Source organism: Ahaetulla prasina, chromosome 2, assembly GCF_028640845.1.
Source record: "Ahaetulla prasina isolate Xishuangbanna chromosome 2, ASM2864084v1, whole genome shotgun sequence".
NCBI lineage: Eukaryota > Metazoa > Chordata > Lepidosauria > Squamata > Colubridae > Ahaetulla > Ahaetulla prasina.
Window position 1 is genome coordinate 17,430,894 of NC_080540.1, and position 20,670 is coordinate 17,451,563.

Sequence of the window (20,670 nt, forward strand, 5' to 3'; positions counted from 1 at the left end):
CCTGGGATGAGACATGTGAAAAGATCTTGGGATTGTACTTGATCTCAAACTGGGATCAAACTAAAATAAGGCACCCGACTAGAAACCAGGAGACGTGAGTTCTAGTCCCGCCTCAGGCATGAAAGCCGGCTGGGTGACTTTGGGCCAGTCACTCGCTCTCAGCCCAATTCACCTCACAGAGTTGTTGTTTTGGGGGTTAAATAGGAGGAGGAATGAGTCTTCTATATCTTTGCTATTTTGAGATATTTACAAAAATAATAAAGGTATGATGAGCATTTAATAAATAAAATGTGATACAGGCAGTCAAAAAGGCTTAGCTCACATCTCCCTTGTTGTTGTCCAGGCTGGGCCTGAATGAGGGCGATGGAGCTTGGTGCCCTGCAGGACCCGTCTATCCCAATGATGCAGAGTATCTGGAGATAGATCTGCGCCGGCTGCATTTCCTAACCTTGGTGGGGACGCAGGGCCGCCACGCAGGTGGCCACGGCAAGGAATTTGCTCGGTCTTATCGGCTCCATTACAAGCGGGATGGCCATCACTGGATGCCTTGGCATGACCGGTGGGGCAATGAGGTAAATAAGGAGCTCTATAACTTCTTCTCTAAGGTGAGATAACATGGAAACAAGTCGTTTTGTGGAGAACGCAACTGTGTCTAATCCATTGTTTCTCAACCTTGGCACCTTTAAGATGTGTGGACTTCAACCCCCAGAATTCCCCCAAGCAGTATGACTCATCTTAACATTGCCAAGGTTGAGTAGTCTTTGACAGAAAGAAGTGACTGTTCTTTAGTGACTGTTTGAATTTGTAACGGGACTGGAAAAGTGACTTATGACCACTTTCAACATTTATGGCTGTTCAGCATCCCCATGCTCACATGATCAAAATTCAGACACTGGGCAACTGGCTCATATTTATGACAGTTTATTTATTTTTATTTTATTTATTCATATTTTTATACCGCCCTTCTCCGAAGACTCAGGGCGATGTACAGCCAATAAAACAACAAGAATCTTAACAAATTAAAATAAAATATCAGTTGCAATGTCCCGGAGTTATGTGATCACCTTTTGCAACCTCCTGACAGGCAAAATCAATGGGGATGCCAGTGTTGTGATCCAGGCCCAAGTAGGTAGTAGGAAACTCAGTCAATGTAAAAACAAACAAACTTTATTATAACAGCTGAGAATTAACTCATTCTCAGGGTAGTTCATCTAAATTAAAGCAAATTCCTCCCAACACAAATTCCTCAGTCCTATCACCAACCTTGGTCCAATTAGGCAAACTGCCAAAGGCCTTTTTTGGCAAAAGTTCAGAAGATACCGATACAAAACAAATGCAGCAAGACAAAGCTATCAATGTTGTTTTCCGGCAAAGAGTCCAAATGCCATTGCTGGTCTTTTAAACCTTATGGGAGGGGCCAATCATCTCTTGGCCCTGCTCCTGAGTCGCCCTCTTTGCTTCAGCTGCTCTTGCCTTCTGGCAGCAATTCTCATGCGTGCATTAGGAACAGGCTCCTCCTGTTCCTCTGCCTCACTACTGTCAGCCCCTGGAGGCTTTGGAGTCTGCACATCACTCCCCGATGGCCCTGGCCCCACCTCTGCCTCCGATGCAGAGCCCTCATCCGGGCCTTCCCCAACCTCCAGGACTGGCCCATGCTCCTCCTTAGCCTCAACGCTGTCTGACTCGGTTGCCAGCTCTGCAGGCTGCTGGCAAACCACAACAGCCAGATTTACTTAACAACTGTGTTACTAATTTTAACAGCTGCAAGAAAATTTAACAACTTTGGCAAGAAAAGGTTGTAAATTTGGGCAAAACTCACTTAACAAGTTTCTTGCTTATCAATGGAAATTTTGGGCTCAATTTGGTCGTAAATCGAGGACTACCTGTGACCACTGCTCTAAATCAATAGATCAGGCAAAGTTGACTAGTTAGACCCTATTTGACTCCTCCGCTGACGGCCGGGTCAGGGAAATCCGAATCAGGTGTGCCTCTGCTGCTCTGCCAAAGTCCTAGCAAAGTCCTCAAGGCAGGCAGGAGACCAGAAAGTGACTTCAGCAAGATATGTTTAGACTTTGCCTGACTCAGAGAATGCCAGAAAGCAGATCCTTTATATAGGCCATGGGGTGTGGCTCCATGATTCAGCACTTATCCAGGCCTGCCCCTCCCTTCCTTCTGTTGCCTCCGCCTATCAATTCTTCTGAAGCGAGGGTCACTCCAACCGGCAGCTGTTGGTAATAAACCTTCCTCAGGCTCACATGCTGTGGAGGAGGGGGAGGGGTCTAGTTGCTCCGTTTGCCTGGGCATGGAGCCAGAGCTGGGGGCTGGAGGTATTTCATCTTCTTCAGCCTGTCTGGGCATGGAGCCAGGGCTGGGGGCTGGAGGTATTTCTTCTTCCGTGTTCGGAAGCAGATAAGAAGACCCCAGCTGAGGTGAGATTGGACGAGACACAACACTATTCAACCCCTTTTTCATTTCGCTCTTCACTCCTCCTTTTCTCTTAGGTGATTTCAGGAAACGAAAACACTGACGATGTGGTGTTGAAGGATCTGGGCCCTCCCATCATTGCCCGGTACGTCCGCTTCTACCCCCGTTCAGACCGTGTCATGAGTGTCTGCTTGCGAGTGGAACTCTACGGCTGTGCCTGGAAAGGTGAGTAAAGCAGTATTTGCATTGTTTGAGAGTACAGTGTGTTTTAGCAGTTTTTTCAGGGTGGGTGCAGAGAATAGAAAATAGAATGGAATGAGATAGGAATAGGGATAGAATGATAATTTTGTTGTCATTTTGAATGGCATACATACACTAATGGGCATACATTAAAATGAAATGTCATTGCGTACAGCTCTCAAAGGGGCCACCACCTCCAGTATACACTATAGAAACATGACAAAAGAAATAAATACGAAATTATGCATATACCCACATATATTATATGACACAGAGAAACAACACAGTCTAGCTCGGAAGTATACATGTACATGGCGAGAAAAGCAAATTTTGCGAGTTTACCAGACGGATAGCAGAGGGAACAAAGCTGTTACAGTGTCTGGCAGTCTTGCTAGAAATACTTCGGAACCTCTTCCCAGAGGGAAGCAACAGAAACAGACCGTAAAGTGGGTGTGTGGAGTCTCTAACAATGATTTGAGCTCTAAGCACGTAGTACTTAGAAGCAGTATCATCAGAGGTGAGTTTCAGCAGGTTCTGACCAGTTCTGGAGAATCGGTAGCAGAAATTTTGAGTAGTTCGGAGAACCAGTAGTAAATATTCTGACTGGCACCGCCCCCATTTATTCTCTGCCTCCCGAGTCCCAACTGATCAGGAAAAAATGGGGATTTTGCAGTAACCTTCCCCTGGAGTGGGGTGGGAATGGAGATTTTACAGTATCCTTCCCCTGCCACGCCCACCAAGCCATGCCCACCAAGCCATGCCACGCCCACATGCCACACCCACAGAACCAGTAATAAAAATTTTTGAAACCCACCACCAAGTATCATGTATAACAGGAAGTGAGCTTCCTATAATCTTCTCGGCTGTCCTTACCACTCTCTGTATGGACTTTCTATCTGAGGCACTGCTGCCTGGTCATGACTTTTTAGATATATTTTGCTGAGTTTACATCATGTACCACAATAGCCAGTCTCTCTAAACATGTTATACTTTATTTTTATTTATTTTTATTTATTTATTTTGTCACACAGTATATATAAGCATAAGCATGAAATAACTATACAATATATAAGCATATATATGAGTATGAGTATGTAATAACTGTATTAATTGGATATAACAAAAGGAAACAATAGGACAGGAACAGTAGGCACCCTGGTGCTCTTATGCACGCGTCTTACAGACCTCTTAGGAATGGGGTGAGGTCAATGGTAGATAGTTTTTGCTTGAAGCTTTGGGGATTTTGGGAAGAGACCACAAAGTCAGGTAGTTTATTCCACGCATTAACAACTCTGTTACTGAAGTCATATTTTCTGCAATCAAGATTGAAGCGGTTAACATTAAGCTTAAAACTATTGTGTGCTCTTGTATTGTTGCAATTGAAGCTGAAGTAGTCTTCGACAGGAAGGACATTGTAATAGATGATTCTATGAGTTAAACTCAGCTCATGTCGAAGGCGGCGTAGTTCTAAATTTTCTAAACCCAGGATTTCAAGTCTGGTGGCATAAGGTATTTTGTTGTATTTGGAGGAGTGGAGAACTCTTCTTGTAAAATATTTCTGGACACGTTGAATTGTATTGATGTCAGAAATGGGTATGGGTTCCAAACAGTCGAGCTGTATTCAAGAATTGGTCTAGCAAATGTTTTATATTCTCTGGTTAGTAGCTTCTTCTGGAGAAGAAGCTACGCAAGATTAGGTTTACAACTTTTAAAGCCTTTTTTGCGATGTCGTTGCAGTGGGCTTTGGCACTTAGATCATTTGATATGAAAACTCCAAGGTCTTTAACAGGGTGGGGGTCATCAGTAAGGTAATGTCCATCAAGCTTGTACTTAGTGTTTAGGTTCTTTTTTCCAATATGTAAGACTGAGCATTTGCTGGTTGATATAATGAAACACATTATATCAGGGGTCCCTAACCCTCGGTCTATGGACCCGCCCCGGCCTGTGGCATGCCAGAAACCAGTCCGTGCAAACAAGCGAAGCCCCATTTGCAGGATGTAGGTAGCACACAAAGCCACACCCCCTCCGATCCGTGGAAAAACCTCTCTCCATGGAACCATCTAAGATTTGCATCTAATGGTATAAACAAGCTGGAAACTTACCACTGAATGCCTGGTGTCCTTCCACAGATGGCCTTCAATCCTATACGGCTCCTTTAGGTCAGGTGATGCCTTTGGTTCCGGAACCGGTCTACCTGAATGACTCCACTTACGACGGGTCCAGTGTCAGCAAGTGAGTGAGTAAGAGGCTCCTGAGTGGCTTTCAAACACAGCAACTGGAATTGAACTGGATGTTTGTTATTCAACATTTTCATTCATTCTGTTGGCTTGCAAGATCATGTCGGTTCAATCCTTCGGGTGTTCTCCAGTCATCTTCAGGCAGCTAAGAGTTGAGAGAGTTTTAATCTTAGATATTTAAAGAATCCTGGCTGGGGAAATCTGGATTAGCATTCATACCCAAAGTGTAAAGGAAGATGTATTTTTAAAATTTATTTGTAAGCGATTTTATGCTGCTTCGGTCAAAGCTAGTCTAGGTGACTCACTTAGGAATAATCCAAAAATAGGTATAAATATCCAAAGTTCAAATCCACCCTATTAGACTTTTTATTTATTTTTATTTTTTATTCATTTATTTGTCAAACACAACAATATATATAAGTATAAGCCTGAAAGAACCATACAAATTGGATACAACCAAAGGGAACATTAGGATAGGAACGATAGGCATGCTGGTGCTCTTATGCATGCCCCTTACAGACCTCTTAGGAATGGGGTGAGGTCAATAGTAGACAATTTTTGGTTAAAGCTTTGGGGATTTTGGGAAGAGACCACAGAGTCAGGTAGTGCATTCCAGGCATTAACAACTCTGTTACTGAAGTCATATTTTCTACAATCAAGATTGGAGCGGTTCACATTAAGCTTAAATCTATTGTGTGCTCGTGTATTGTTGTGGTTGAAGCTGAAGTAGTCTTCGACAGGAAGGGCATTGTAGCAGATGATTTTATGAGTTATACTCATTACTCATAAAAACTTACTAACTTCCAGTGGGCAGCTCTACATCTCAGGTACCTACGTCATTAATATTTCAGCATCTGAAATACCGATCTGAACAACCAAATTTTCAGCATGTTCCTAATACCAACAGAAGAGAATATTTGTAGCTCAGAGTTGAATTGGTGCACTCTGAGCTTGATCGTTTGCTTCCAGACAGTTCGTTATCCAACTAGGTAACATCAACAAGGCTAGGAGGGAGTCTCTTCAATCCATTCTAACACTGATGGTGTTACCTATTTGGGTAATGAAACGTCTACAAGAAAACAACCAAGCTCAGAGAGCATCAAGGAGCCCATGTTCCTAAATATTAATGAAGATGCTGATCTTATTTCTGGGGGGAGTGGATTACAGAAGATGGATGCTCTGTCCAAGAACGTTCACTTCTGGATCCCACTTTTTTTTTTAAAATTTGAATTTATATCCCGCCCTTCTCCGAAGACTCAGGGCGGCTTACATTGCGTAAGGCAATAGTCTCATCCATTTGTATATTATATACAAAGTCAACTTATTGCCCCCAACAATCTGGGTCCTCATTTTACCTACCTTATAGAGGATGGAAGGCTGAGTCAATCTTGGGCCTCGTGGGACTTGAACCTGCAGTAATTGCAAGCAGCTGCTGTTAATAACAGACTTCATTAGTATGGACATTCTTAGCTCAGTTACCCGATGGGGTACTTGGGCATATGTTTAAGTGCTGCTTCTGTACTTCATTGTGTATCTGAATTTCCTACTCTTCACAGAAATTCCATAAAATTAATGGAACCAGTGCTGTACTTAAAGAGATTTGAGGGATCCTAGACTTACTTTTCCTCATCCTGTTTTCCCTCTTTTTGTTTGGGATCCTTTCTAACGCAGGTTACACTTTGGGGGTCTTGGCCAGCTGACAGATGGAGTGGTGGGACTGGATGACTTCACCCAAACCAAAGAGTTCCGGGTTTGGCCTGGATACGACTATGTGGGCTGGAGCAAAAGATCTTTTCCTGACGGTTTCATCAAGATGGAGTTCGAGTTTGACCGACTCAGATCCTTCACATATATGAAGGTAACAGCATTTTCATGGAGAGGACCCGATTGGGTGTGAAGAACGTGGCAGGATTAATGGGCTTGGCCAATTAAAAGACACATTCCTAATACTGATAGTCCTCAGTTTATAACTGGTCTCTTGCCAATCATTTGGGTGGGGTCACATTCTGCTAGAACAGGAGTCGGCAACCTTTGGCTCTGGAGCCGCATGTGGCTCTTTCATCCCTCTGCTGCAGCTCCCTGTCACCGGACGGCGCCACAATTTTGAGAGCAGCTTCTGGTTAGGGGTGGAAAAGCACGGTGCTCCAGGAGGAGACTCTATGGCAAGGGGCAGGTTTTCTGGTCGTCTCTACAATTGATAGGGCTTTCGGTTAGGACAGGTAGAGGAAAAAGGATGCCACGCTAGGAAGAGACTCTATGGTGGAGGAACTGGACTTCCGGTCAGCTCCGAATTGAACGGGGGACTTTCGGTTAGGACCTTTGTGGCTCTCTGAGTGTTTAAGGTTGCCGACCCCTGTGCTAGAATATTAACACAGGGAAGGGAAATGAGCGTGCTTCAGAGTTCACTGTCTTTTTTTTATTATCCTGCTCTTCTCCACTTCCCTTTCCCATTTTTTCTCCTTCACCTCAATCTCCAGGTTCACTGCAGCAATATGCACACACGTGGCGTGAGGATCTTTGGGCAGGTGGATTGTCTTTTCAAGCACAGCCTTGCCACAGCTTGGGAGCCTCTCCCCGTCTCCCGAAAGCTTTCGGTGGATGTCAGGGACCCCAGTGCCCGCTCTGTCACCATACCCCTGGATGGACGAATCGGCTTGTTCATCCAGTGCCATTTTTACTTTGCCGCTGAGTGGATGCTCTTCAGTGAAATTGCCTTTCTCTCAAGTGAGTTGGGTCTGGGACCTGGGTGGTTGCTTGAGGCCAATGACCAGAAAGTAGAAAGTAGAATGAAGCCTTCAAAAGATCTCACGTAATTGTTTTTACTGATTAGTGTCAGTCATACTGACAATACTGGCTAGGAGTCCTAGTGGACAATCATTTAAATATGAGCCAGCAGTGTGCTGGAGCTGCCAAAAAAGCCAACACAGTTCTGGGCTGCATAAACAGAGGGATAGAATCAAGATCACGTGAAGTGTTAATACCACTTTACAATGCCTTGGTAAAGCCACACTTGGAATACTGCATCCAGTTTTGGTCGTCATGATTTAAAAAAGATGTTGAGACTCTAAGAAAGAGTACAGAGAAGAGCAACAAAGATAATTTTTTTTTTTTTACATTTATATCCCGCCCTTCTCCGAAGACTCAGGGCAGCTTACATTGTGTAAGGCAATAGTCTCATCCTATTTGTATATTTATATACAAAGTCAACTTATTGCCCCCCCAACAATCTGGGTCCTCATTTTACCTACCTTATAAAGGATGGAAGGCTGAGTCAACCTTGGGCCTGGTGGGACTAGAACCTGCAGTAATTAAGGGACTGGAGGCTAAAACATATAAAGAATGGTTGCTAGAATTGGGTAGTCTAGTTTAATGAAAAGTAGGACTAGGGGAGACATGATAGCAGCCCTCCAATATCTCAGCGGTTGCCACAAAGAAGAGGGAGTCAAGCTATTCTCCAAAGCACCAGAAGGCAGGACAAGAGGCAACTGATGGAAACTAATCAACCTAGAACTAAGGAGAATTTTCCTGACAGTTAGAACAATTAACCAGTGGAACAACTTGCCTCCAGAAGTTGTAAACGCTCCAACACTGGAAGTTTTTAAGAGGTTGGATAACCATTTGTCTGAATTGGTGTAGGGTTTCCTGCCTAAGCAGGGGGTTGGACTAGAAGACCTCTGAGGTCCCTTCCAACTCTGTTATTCTAAATACTGGAGTTTACACGCAAATGTTCTTGGTTCAGCACTCCATGATTTCTTCTCGAAAGTGTTCCTCTTGGGAAAGAAAAATCTGTATCTGAAACTTTGGAAAGCTCTGGAGAACGTACAGATAGCCCTCAAGTTATGACCATTTGTTTAGCGACTGTTTGAAGTTACAACAGCATTGGGGAAAATGACTTACCACTGATCCTCAGGCAGTGTTCACATCATCAAAATGTGGGTGGCTTGGCAACTAAAGTATTTAGGACAGTTGCGGGATCTCTGGGTCATGTGATCACCATTTGCGACTTTTCCCACCAGCTTCTGAGAAGCAAATGGGAAAAGTCAGACTTGCTTAACAACTTAAGTTCACTTTATTCACTGAATGATCACAGTGATTTGCCTAATGACCAAAGCAAAAAAGGTTTTAAAATTGAGGGCACTCACTGAATGACTGCCTTGCTTAACAATAGAAGTTCTGATGGCAATGGTGGCCGTAAGTCAATTGTACTACTTGTAATTACTGCTGTTACCGTATGCCTCCCATCGACCCGTACGCTCGCACAGAGAGGGCCTTCTCAGGGTGCCGTCCGCCAAACAATGTCGGCTGGCGGCCCCCAGGGGTAGGGCCTTCTCTGTGGGAGCACCGACGCTCTGGAACGAACTCCCCCCTGGCTTACGTCAAGTGCCTGATCTTCGGACCTTTCGTCGTGAGCTAAAAACATACTTATTCACTCAAGCAGGACTGGCATAAATAGTTGATTTTAAATTGGGGTTTTAGAGATTTTAAATATTTGTAAATTTTTAAATTATCGGCCATTTATTAATAGTTTCTTTTAATTTCTTTTAATTGTATATACTCTGTATTTTATTTCAGCTGTACACCGCCCTGAATCCTTCGGGAGAAGGGCGGTATAAAAATCTAATAAAATAAATAAATAAATAAATAAATTTTAAGGGCCGTGGTAGCTCAGGCTGTAAGAAGCCTGTTATTAAAACACAGCAGCCTGCAATTACTGCAGGTTCAAGCCCGGCCCAAGGTTGACTCAGCCTTCCATCCTTTATAAGGTAGGTAAAATGAGGACCCAGATTGTTGGGGGGGCAATAAGTTGACTTTGTAAATATACAAATAGAATGAGACTATTGCCTTATACACTGTAAGCCGCCCTGAGTCTTCGGAGAAGGGCGGGATATAAATGTAAATAAAAAAAAACCACCCATGGCTGGAACAAAAGAATGGAGCTTCGTTTTTTTGCCTTTTAGCTTTAAGGCCGTGTTTTTGTCTGTCCCAGAAACTTAGATGCTTGAAGTTTAATTGTCATTGCACTCAAAGTACAACATCCCTCTGGATGAGTCCACTTAGATCAGCATTGCCTTTTTCAAGGACTCACAAGAGGGGGAAGAAGGAAACCTTTGAGTGAGGAGAATCTCTCTCCTTCCACCCCCCATTGCTTTGTGGAAAGTTTTGCATTTGTTCCAGCCATTTGCAGCTGTTGTCCTGCCTGGAAGAAAAAGAGAAAAGACAATGCCAAGAGAGCAGGGCATTCCTTCCAGTGCCTGAAGGAAGGAAACAAAACCAACCGTCTGCAGCTGTGACCATCAGCCAGATTCTTCAGCATTTATTCTAAACTGCCTCCACTTTGCAGCTGGTGTCAGGGGAGGGCTGGCAGCATGGTTAGGAAATGACGTGGACTTTCCCCCCAATTTACCTCCTGAGAAATACTATTAGAAATGTCCTTCCACCCCCCCACCCTCCAATCTGTTCTCTCTCTGTATGTTCTGGGCATCTGTTACAGATCTGGGAAAGCCCATCTGCTGTGTTTCCAGGCCAAAGAACAGCAGGGTGGGCAGCCATTGGAATGGGAGAGTGCCAGGTTGCAGGGAAGCTGCTTAATCACCAAACTTTCCCCAGTTAACCCAGTCTTCCTCTTGCAAAAAACATAAGACCAGCCCTGCTGGTTCAACGCAGGACTTTGTTCCTACGGATACTTTATTTATTGTATTTATTTATTTTATTTTTGTCACACAGTATATATAAGCATAAGCATGAAATAGCTATGCAATATATAAGCATGTATATTAGTATGTAATAACTATATTAATTGGATATAACGAAAGGAAACAATAGGACAGGAACGGTAAGCACGTTTGTGCTCTTATGCACGGCCCTTACAGACCTCTTAGGAATGGGGTGAGGTCAATGGTAGACAGTTTTTGATTGAAACTTTTGGGATTTTGGGAAGAGACCACAGAGTCAGGTAGTTTATTCCCAGAGATACCTCTGATACCTCTGGGGTGCTTGCAGATAGGAAATGGAGACCCCTTTCTTTCTCTGATCTTTGTTCCCTCAACTCAGGAAGGCGTTTGTTCTTCAAGATCAGTCAGTCAGTCAGTCAATTTCTATAGCTGCCCATCTCAATGAATGACTCTGGATGACTTAACAATTCCAAAAATACAGTAGAAAACATTAACAGTAGTCTGTTGCCGAATGGGGTTGTCAACAGGCTGCAGTAGACCTGGAGGTTTCCCCAGCTACAGGTCGGGCAGCTTTTGATGTAGGCCTCAATCCAGGGGTGAAATGCTCCTGGTTCAGACCGGATCTCTCGATCCGGTAGCGATGGCGGCTGGTGGTTTGGAGAACCGGTAGCAAAAATCCCTGCCCCCGCCCTATGCCCAGCTGAGCCGTGTGATCATCAGAATTTTTTTTTTTACTTTTAAAAGCATTTTTTCTTCAGCCCATTTTTCTTCTGGGATCGTCAGAGCCTTTTAAAAGCATTTTTTAAATAACCTCTTTGGCTGAAGAGATTGTAGAAAAAATGCTTTTAAAAGTTAAAAACAAGAAAAAAAGTTGGCTAAGCCCACCCAATCACATTGCCCCCTACCAAGCCACGTCCACAGAACCAGTTGTAACAAATTTTACATTTCACCACTGCCTCAATCTCCTTCTTCATCTGTGACCATCAGAACTGCCTATTGGCCAAGTGGAGCTTCTTCAGGAAGCCGAAATGACCGGCTTGTTTGATGTCGTGGCAGCGTTGCCGATCCCCTTCAGCCCTGGGAGGAGATTGCCGTGGAACTCCGGAACTCTGGAAGTTCGTGGAACTTCATTGTGGAACTCCGAAGAGAGCCACGGGAATATAGTGATATGGACAGCAGTAGGCCTCTTTTCCAAGCAGGCCCACGTCTTCACATCCCCAGGCTTCCCCTCAGCCCACAAGCTGGCCAAATTGTTCCTGACCCATATCTACCAGCATTGATGGTCTTCTGTGAAGATCTCCAGTCCACCATGGAAAGTTGTCCAAGTTGGTGGGCATACCTATACCTTACAGCAGCAAATTCCATGTTTTGATGAAGTGCTGTGTGAACAGTAGCTTTTCTTTGATCTGTTCTAAAACTGCCCTTCTTGTTGCCTGTTGCATACCTAATTTCACAATGGGTGGAAGAAGCAGGAAGGCGTTTGCAGAGCAAAAACTACAAACGGGAGAGGAAGGGTTAAACGATCTCCCTGCATATTACCTGGATCTGCTTATCACCAATTCACCACACCAGGGTGGATCAGCTTGATTTAAATCACAATTTAAACCATGATTTAAATCACAATTTAAATCATGATTTAAATCACTAGTAAAAAGGCTTGATTTAAATCAACTCAATTTAAATCATAATTTTTTAAAGAGCAGCTGTCATCTCTGTCCCACAGCGGCTCCTTCTCTGATCTGCTTTTGACTCACTGACAGTCCTAATATTGCAAGATATACAGCCTCCTGCTACATAACTAAGCTCCGTTTCATGCTGAATAAACTAAATTATTAATGTATCTTAAATAGAAAACTACCTTTAGATAGATTTTTTACTCCAAAAGCATTTTATTAAAATAAATGTGATAAAAAAATAAATAAATCCAATTTAAATTAAAAAAAACCCGATTTTTTGATTTTTTTTTTAGAAAAACAATCATTAATTTTTATCCACCCTGCCCCACACCGAAACTACTGCTAAATTTCCCAGGTCCATTGTGGCATCAAGATATATAAAAATTCCATAAATGGATAAAAGTCCAGCCATTTTGTCCAAGGCCTTCCTGCTTTTATTGTATAATATGTCTTCTTTCTGGCTTCTGCACCTCAGTTGATGGATACCTTCTTTTCTCTCCTCTTGTTCCCCTTCCCCTTTCTCTTTTCTTTCCATCCAGATGTTGTGGATGACCCTTCTCTTGCTGTTTCAAGTCAGTATCCCGCAGTGGTGGCCCCACCTCACCCTTCGGGCCGCAACATTCCCATCTCTCCGGCTCTTGGTTCCTCACTCAATGACAAAGCCGACGGCACCTCGAACCTCACTCAGGCAGGTGGGTAGCTTGCAAATCAGAGAGCACATCTCTAAATTTTTCTTCCACTACCACCAGTTACCAGAAAAACTTAGTCACGTGTTCCTAAACTTCTTTTTCTACGCTTCTTCCCTTGTAAGATCTCGAGGGCGAAGCGAAATCTGGCCAGCCAATTGCGAAGGATGACAACAGCAACACCTCCATCTTGATTGGCTGCTTGGTGGTCATTATCCTCCTCCTCCTGGTTGTCATATTTCTCATTCTCTGGCGTCAATATTGGCAAAAGATTTTAGGAAAGGTAAGACATGCCGACTCAAGGAAAATTGTGCATCTGCTTGAAAGGAATTAAGAATTTTTTTCTCAGCCGAGGTCTGCTGGAGTTCTCATCTGTTACTTTACAATATGAGAGGGGATTTATTTATAGAGAAATCCGTGGCGCAAGGATCAAGAAAAGATAATAACTCTGTAGTAGAACTTTTTATTGGAAAGAAATCAGGTTAGGTTCCAGTCTCTCTCAGGGGAAGGATCCTTCAGGGGAAGGATTCTGGTATCACCTGCTTTAAAAACCAGAAACAAACAATAGACATTGATGGTTAATCAAGAGAAACATTACAGAGCTACAACGATAAGAGTCTGAATTGCACAAAGCAGCTTTCTAATTTGTCTTCTGCTCCATCAGTGTCTATGGGGATTCTCAATCATCTAAGTCATGGTTGTCCCAAAGGTGCTTTTTTTCAAGAGGCAACTGGACTTTCTTGTTTTTCTTTGAAGACATTTCACTTCTCATCCAAGAAGCTTCTTCAGCCCTGACTGGACGGAGTATAAATCCTTCCATTCCCCACCATCCAGTCAGAGCAGAAGGCGCTTCTTGGATGAGAAGTGAAACATCTTCAAAGAAAAACAAGGAAGTCCAGTTGCCTCTTGAAAAAGCACCTGTGTTGTGGTCCGCCATTAGCCTGCACACCTGGCAGCGGAGTCAGACAGTGAGGAGGCTGAGGAAGATAATGGGCCAGTCCTGGAGTCAGGGGAAGGCTTGGATGAGGGCGCTGCATCGGAGGCAGAGGTGGGGCCAGGGCCATCAGGGAGCGATGCGCGGACTCCGGAGCCTCCAGAGGCGGACAGCAGAGAGGCAGAGGAACAGGAGCCTGTTCCTAGTGCACGCATGCGAAGAGCTGCCAGAAGGCAAGAGCAGCTGAAGCAAAAAGGACGACTTGGGAGTAAGGCCAGAGGATGATTGGCCCCTCCCATAAGGCTTAAAAGAGCAGCAATGAGCCGTTGGGTTCTTTGTAGAAAAGCAACATTGATGTCAGTGCTTCTGGTCAGTGTCTTTTGAACTTGGTGGGTTTTTTGCCAAGAAAAGCCTTTGGCAGGTTGCCAAAGACAATAAAGGTTGGTGATAAGGCCAAAGGACTGTTTATGAAGAATTTGTTTTGGACTAAGTTGAGAATGAATTAATTCTCAGCTGTTTTAATAAAATAAGTTTGTTCAGAACTAACAACAACCTGCGCTCCATCAGTGCTATCCTCAGGTCTTGCAGCTTTCATCAGAATAATGAAATTAAAGTCGCAGCATCACACTGTAAGTTCCACTCCTGTGTGTACAATATTGTGAAGTATAGAAAAGGGGTGCGGTTTGTGTTGTGATGCTGTAATACTCCATGCTCATGTTCACTACTACTACCCAACATCCTGGGTAGATTCTGGACCCAAGATAAAATAACATTTAATTAAAATGACATCTGGTAGGGTGATGTGTCCTTGGTCTTGACCTCAAGAGCCCTCAGCAGAAGCTTCTGAGGTCTCCTAGGAAGCCACCAGAGAGGCTGGAATAACCATCTAAGGTGCAATGAGAATGAAGAAAGTGCTAGATATGGGGGCTTCCCTTTTTTCCAAGGACAGTTTTGGTAGAATAAATATCTATAAAAGATTGTCAATCGTCCAGGTCATAGTTGCATCAGAGTTTGTTGCAGAAAGCACACACAGATAACTGATTCAGCAGGATTCATTAACTTCTCTTTATATGCATAACACATACAATACCAACAGCAGATTCTTCCAAAGTGGTAGAGAATTACAGGCAAAAAACACAGGCAGAGAAGAGAACAACAAAGATGAGTTTCAATTTCCATTCAGACTAGTTTCGTTCCTTTTTGCGCAGACTGAGCGCTACAGAGCCACGCCTAGGCTCCTTCCAGTTTCAGTTTCCAAACAGCCCTCATTGGCTGACTTAGTTGCTGTGCCTATTTATTGGCTGACCTTGTTACCATGTCTCTCTGCCAGTTATGAATTCTTTGACAAGTTGTCCCAAAGGTGTTTTTCTAAAAGGCAAGTGGACTTTCTCGTTTTCTTTTTCCTTGAAAATATTTCATTTCTCCCCTGAGAAGCTTATTCAGTTCTTTTTCAGAACTGAATAGCTTCTTGGATGAGAAGCGAAATGTTTTCAAGTAAAAAAAAACTGTCAAGCACAATCCAGCTCGACACATGACACTACAGGCATCCGGATCGTGGGAGCAGCCCCTAATCAAAGATCCAAAGGGATGACATATCAAGGACTTGTTTGAGGGCTGCAGGGATCTGCGTTTGGCAAGCATGAGAAATGAGTCAGCACACTGGTGGTCGGGATAGAGGGAGATGAGGGCTGAGCGTTAGAAAGAGCTGCTTTAGTTCCGGGATTTAGCAGATGATGTGGCAGCTGAGGCTGTCAAACGAGGAAGGAGAGAGTGGCTGGGCATCTAATCAACAGAGCAGTTCAGCCATGGGGCGGGGCCTGAGCAGTGTGGGATGTTTAAAAGGGGCTGAGAGGCAGAAGCTCTCAGCGCTGACTTTATATAGAGAGCGCTGACTTTATATAGAGAAGGGCCGTGATAGCTCAGGCTGTTAAGAAGCCTGTTATTAGAACACAGAGCCTGCAATTACTGCAGGTTCAAGCCCGGCCCAAGGTTGACTCAGCCTTCCATCCTTTATAAGGTAGGTAAAATGAGGACCCAGATTGTTGGGGGGGCAATAAGTTGACTTTGTAAAAAATATACAGAATGAGACTATTGCCTTATACACTGTAAGCCGCCCTGAGTCTTCGGAGAAGAGCGGGATATAAATGTAAAAAACCCTCGACTTTTCCTGAGACCCGATTTGTAGCAGACCCAATAAAAGAAGTCACTATCGGAAAGAACCCCAAGTTGGCTTGTTTATTCTCATGGCGTCTGACACAACTGTGGCTGAGCAAGCCGAGAAAAACATTAAGAAAATTTGCTTGCCTTTTGGAAAAGCACCTTTGGTATTTGGAAGAAGTGTTTTTCAAAGGTGGGAAATGAAAACTGCCATCTGGACCTTAATAATCTTCATTGTTTCTCCACAACCTTGCTGTGTAGGCTCAACGCCGCATCTCTGACGATGACCTCACTGTTCACCTCTCTGCCCCGAACGACACGATTGTCATCAACAATACAATGAGCTCCAACAGGCACTCCAACCGATACGAGCGCATCCTTTCGGGTGAAACAGAGTACCAGGAACCCAACAGAGCACGCATGAAACTCCCCGATCTTCCTCACAGTGCCGAGAATTCTGGTGAGAGGCTGTTGGTGGAATTCCTTTATTTATAATTATTTTGTTTAAAGTGCAGTATTGCAGGCAAATTCTGCCCACCGCCTGGAGTTTGAGCCTGACCGGGCTCAAGGGTTGACTCAGCTTTACCATTCTTCCAAGGTTGGTAAAATGAGGTTGTTGGGGGCAGGATGCAAATAATGCTTCTGCATTGTATACTGCCCAGAGAGTGCTGTAAACCAGGGGTCTCCAACCTTGGCAATTTTAAGACTTGTGGACTTCAACGGCTGAGGGACTCTGGGAGTTGAAGTCTACAAGTCTTAAAATTGCCAAGGTTGGAGACCCCTGCTGTAAAACACTGTGCAATGGGGTCAGAAGTGGGATTCAGCCAGTTTGTACCGGTTCGCCCGAAAGGTAGTGGAAATCACGGGTGCTGCCCTGGCTCTATGCCATCCTATTTAGGCACGTTTTTGAGGCCGGGCCAGCAAAGCGCAATGCGGGGAAGGCCGGGCGCGTGCATGGATGGGGGGCGCGTGCGAGCGCTCAAATCTGTGAACCGGTAGGGAAAGTAAGAGAATGCCACCCTTGAATGGGGTATATAAGCCTAAATGCTATTGCTGTTTTATTTATTAAAAAAATATCTTACCTATTAAATTATTGGGAAAAGTGAGTGAAAACAAAGGGGCAAGAATGTGAAGCAGCCAAGGTAATAAGGAGGAAGAAGAGAAATCCCTTGAATATTTGTTAGGAGTGCCATGATTTATTATTCATTTTGGTGTGAATTTAGTCAGCATCATGTCGTATCCATTCTGACAGCCAGCAATGAAAACATCATGTAATGTTACCCTAATAAAACAATGTAAAACAATAAAACGTCCATGGTAAACAGTATGAACCAAATAAAATGTCCCAAGTAGGTCTACAATAATTAAATTAATCATCCTGACCCATAAATAATCTTGCAGTAGATTTTCTCAACAACGGCTTCATAGAAAATAACACTCATCTTTCAAAGGCTTTCTGAAATAAATTCTATTTTCACTGCTTTAAGTAGGGCCACCACCACAGGCAATAGGGGAGAAATAGTCAATATCAAAGGTAATATTCAGACGGTTTGGACCGATTTGCCCGAACCGATAGCAGAAATCGCCTGCCCACCCGCCCCAGCTCTATGCCGTCCTATTTAGGCACGTTTTTGGGGCCGGCCACATGCGCGGAAGGCGTGTGCGCCAACAAAACACACGCATGGAAGGCCGGGCGGATGCGTGGACAGGCGGGCTCACATTTGAGAACCAGTAGGGAAAGTAAGTGAATACCACCCCTGGCCAATATGTGTGTTCTTGAAAGCCACATGTCACAACAATTCATATTCTTCATTTGGTGGAATTATGAAAGAAGGGCATTTCAATGGCCTGAGATTAGATACGTGTTCTTTTAAGGTACATTCTTTCAAGGAGGGGAGCAGCTGTAGTCTTTGACCATTTTGAGATGTTCATGAAAAAGCAATATGGTAATTACTTGACTTTTATTCTTGTACTCATAAATGAAAGTATGAGATGAGGGGTCCTTGGTGCTCTCTGAGCTTGCTTGTTTTCTTGCAGACATGTCTGTTGTTACCCAGGCCCAAGTAGGTAGTAGGAAACTCAATCCATGAAAAAAAGCAAACTAACTTTATTCGAACAGCTGAGAATTACTTCATTCCCAGCGTAGTCTTCCGCGCATGCACCCGGCCTCAAAACATCCCTAAACATTCAGTTGACTCCTCTCCAAAATAGCAAGTACAGGTAGTCCTCAATTTGTGACCACAATTTAGTCACTGTAGTGCAGTCATTAAGTGAGTCACTCATCATATGACCGAACCTGATTTTATGACAATTTTTACTATGGTTAAGTGAATCTGGCTTCCCCCATTGACTGTGCTTATATCAGAAGGATGCAAAAAGTGGTCACATGATCCCCAGGATACCGCAACTAGCATCTGAATTTTGATCACATGACCATGGGGATGATGCAACAATCATAAGTGTGGAAAACACTCATCAGTCTTTTTTTTTGATGCTGTTGTAACTTTGAGTGGTCCCTAAACAAATAATTGTAAACTGAGTACTACCTATATATCAGGGGCGGGTTTCAAAACCCGTCGCTACTGGGTGGGTGGGCGGAGCCTCCCGCCACCGCTGCTACTGGTTCTCCCAAACCAGGGTGAACCGATAGCAACCTACCACTGCTATATATCCCTTTTAATTATTAATTGGTTTCTTTTGTATGTCCAATATAACAACAGCTTTTTCATATCATTTTTGTAGCCTATCATTTTTCAAATCCACTTTCAGATCAATCTCAATCTAGTCACAGGTAAAACTTGTTCCTCTTTCATAACATCTTTTAAGCACAGCCTATTCTAAATGTTATTTCTCCTTTAATTGTAATATTTAGTTCCTTATGGTTTCCTCTAGTGTTCAAACTTCAAAGTTTCATTCTACCAAGTTTTTTAAAAACAGAATTCAAAACAAACCCAATCAATCAATCAATCAATTAATCAATGCATTTCTCATGGCAAGAATTCTTATAATTAATTCCAAAATCTTATTTCAAATCCATCAGAACCATGAATATGTTTGTAATTTTCCAAAATCAAAGTTCTAATCACCTTTTTTGGTATTTATTTATTTTTTAAAAAAATATCTTAAACTTGTATTTAAAACTTCTCTCATCAAGCATTGAAGGGAACTTGCCCGGTGCTGTAAAACATGTAGATTCAAAGGTTACTTAATAGGTAAAAATAAACAATTTCCAAAATCGATTAGAAAATAAGTATTCAAATCCAGTGTTCTTTTGAAGGTGTTGACGGTGATTTGAACAAGATAGCTATTTCCTCATTTCCCAGAGTGCTAAACCTATGGAAACAGCTATCTTGTGGTCTCCATGCGAGGAGCAGTTGTAAAGAGTTCTTATGGGTGATCTCCAGTCCTCTCCTTGTCTGGAGAGTAATTACAAAAAGCTGGTCGGCTCCATTTTTAATGTTCAGTTCACAATTTCTTCCCTCAAAATCCCTATTGTTGTGCATTTAGTGTGTGTGTGTGTGTGTGTTTGTATTTCCTTGCTTGTATCAAAAATACTAAAAGTAGGCTTTTGCTATAAACTGCAAGCTGTGAATTGTGACTCAAGAAAGGAACAACAACAAAAAAAGGAAGCAGTCCATTAATTGGGATGTTTTGTTAGTGGTTGGTTTCATTTAAAAGGGTAGTTTAAATTTCTAGCAAAATCAAGTTATAACCTGCTCCTAAATTACCGTATTTTTTGGAGTATAAGACACACCTTTCCCCCCCCCCAAAAAGAGGGTGAAAATCTGGGTGTGTCTTATGCTCCAATGTAGCCCCCCCCAGCTTCTCAAACAGAGGTTTCAGAGGCTGAAAAAAAGCATCAGAAACGAAGCTTCAGAAAAGAAGCCCCCAAACAGAGCTTCAGAGGCTTTTTTCTGAAGCTGTTTCGGAGGCTTTCAGAGGCAGAAAAAAACCCAGTTTTTTCTGAAACAAACTTTCAGAAGTTTCAGAGGCAGAAAAAAAAAAGGCAAAAAAAAGCAAGGCACAGAGCTCACAACCAAGGAATCTGTTGCTAAAATTTACCTCTGGGAACAGCTGACGGGGGGTATTCCGGGAGGCCAATCCAACTGCCAATCAGCTTTTTTCTTATTTTCTTTCCCAAAAACTAAGGTGCGTCTTATACTCCAAAAAAATACGGTATGCTGATTTATGGCCTGCTTTTTCAATACTTTTTTTTTTAATGTGAAAGAAACTGTAAATGGAGAACTAACACTCAAGAAAATAAAGCTTGGTTTCTTTTTGTTGCGCTTAGATTCTAAATGCAAGGAGGTATCTTTGTATCTTTTTTTTTTTTTAAAGAAAACAGTAACGCAATGTCACCTATCATCTGAAATGGAAAAATCTCAGGAAACATTTTTTTTTTAAATTCTTCAAAGCAAGTAGGTTTGCTTAAATTTGAATAGGAAACACAGGTAAGGGAAGTAAGGAGAGAAAATTAGGAGTGTCAGGTAGAATTACAACCATTTGTTTAGCAAACGTTCCTTACGACAAAGTTGGAAAAAGTCCTTGCGCTTAAGACTGGTTCCTGCACTTATGACTTATGTCGCATCACTTTCATGGTGACACAACTGTAACTCAGGTGCTTAGCAACTTCCTCACTTTCAC

General features: G+C 43.0%; 1 protein-coding gene across 3 annotated transcripts in view; it reads left to right on the top strand.

Moving 5' to 3' along the window:
* Nucleotides 1-20,670, top strand: part of DDR1 (discoidin domain receptor tyrosine kinase 1) — a 100,055-nt gene that overhangs the window by 64,503 nt on the left and 14,882 nt on the right. For 2 of the 3 annotated variants that reach the window (XM_058168546.1, XM_058168547.1), the window contains exons 4-11: nt 344-572; nt 2,502-2,649; nt 4,794-4,896; nt 6,573-6,759; nt 7,379-7,625; nt 12,789-12,941; nt 13,061-13,218; nt 16,288-16,486. In XM_058168546.1, the coding sequence (XP_058024529.1) occupies nt 344-572; nt 2,502-2,649; nt 4,794-4,896; nt 6,573-6,759; nt 7,379-7,625; nt 12,789-12,941; nt 13,061-13,218; nt 16,288-16,486 (1,424 nt within the window). The remainder of the gene's footprint in view (nt 1-343; nt 573-2,501; nt 2,650-4,793; nt 4,897-6,572; nt 6,760-7,378; nt 7,626-12,788; nt 12,942-13,060; nt 13,219-16,287; nt 16,487-20,670) is intronic. The other variant, XM_058168548.1, reaches the window with a different exon arrangement.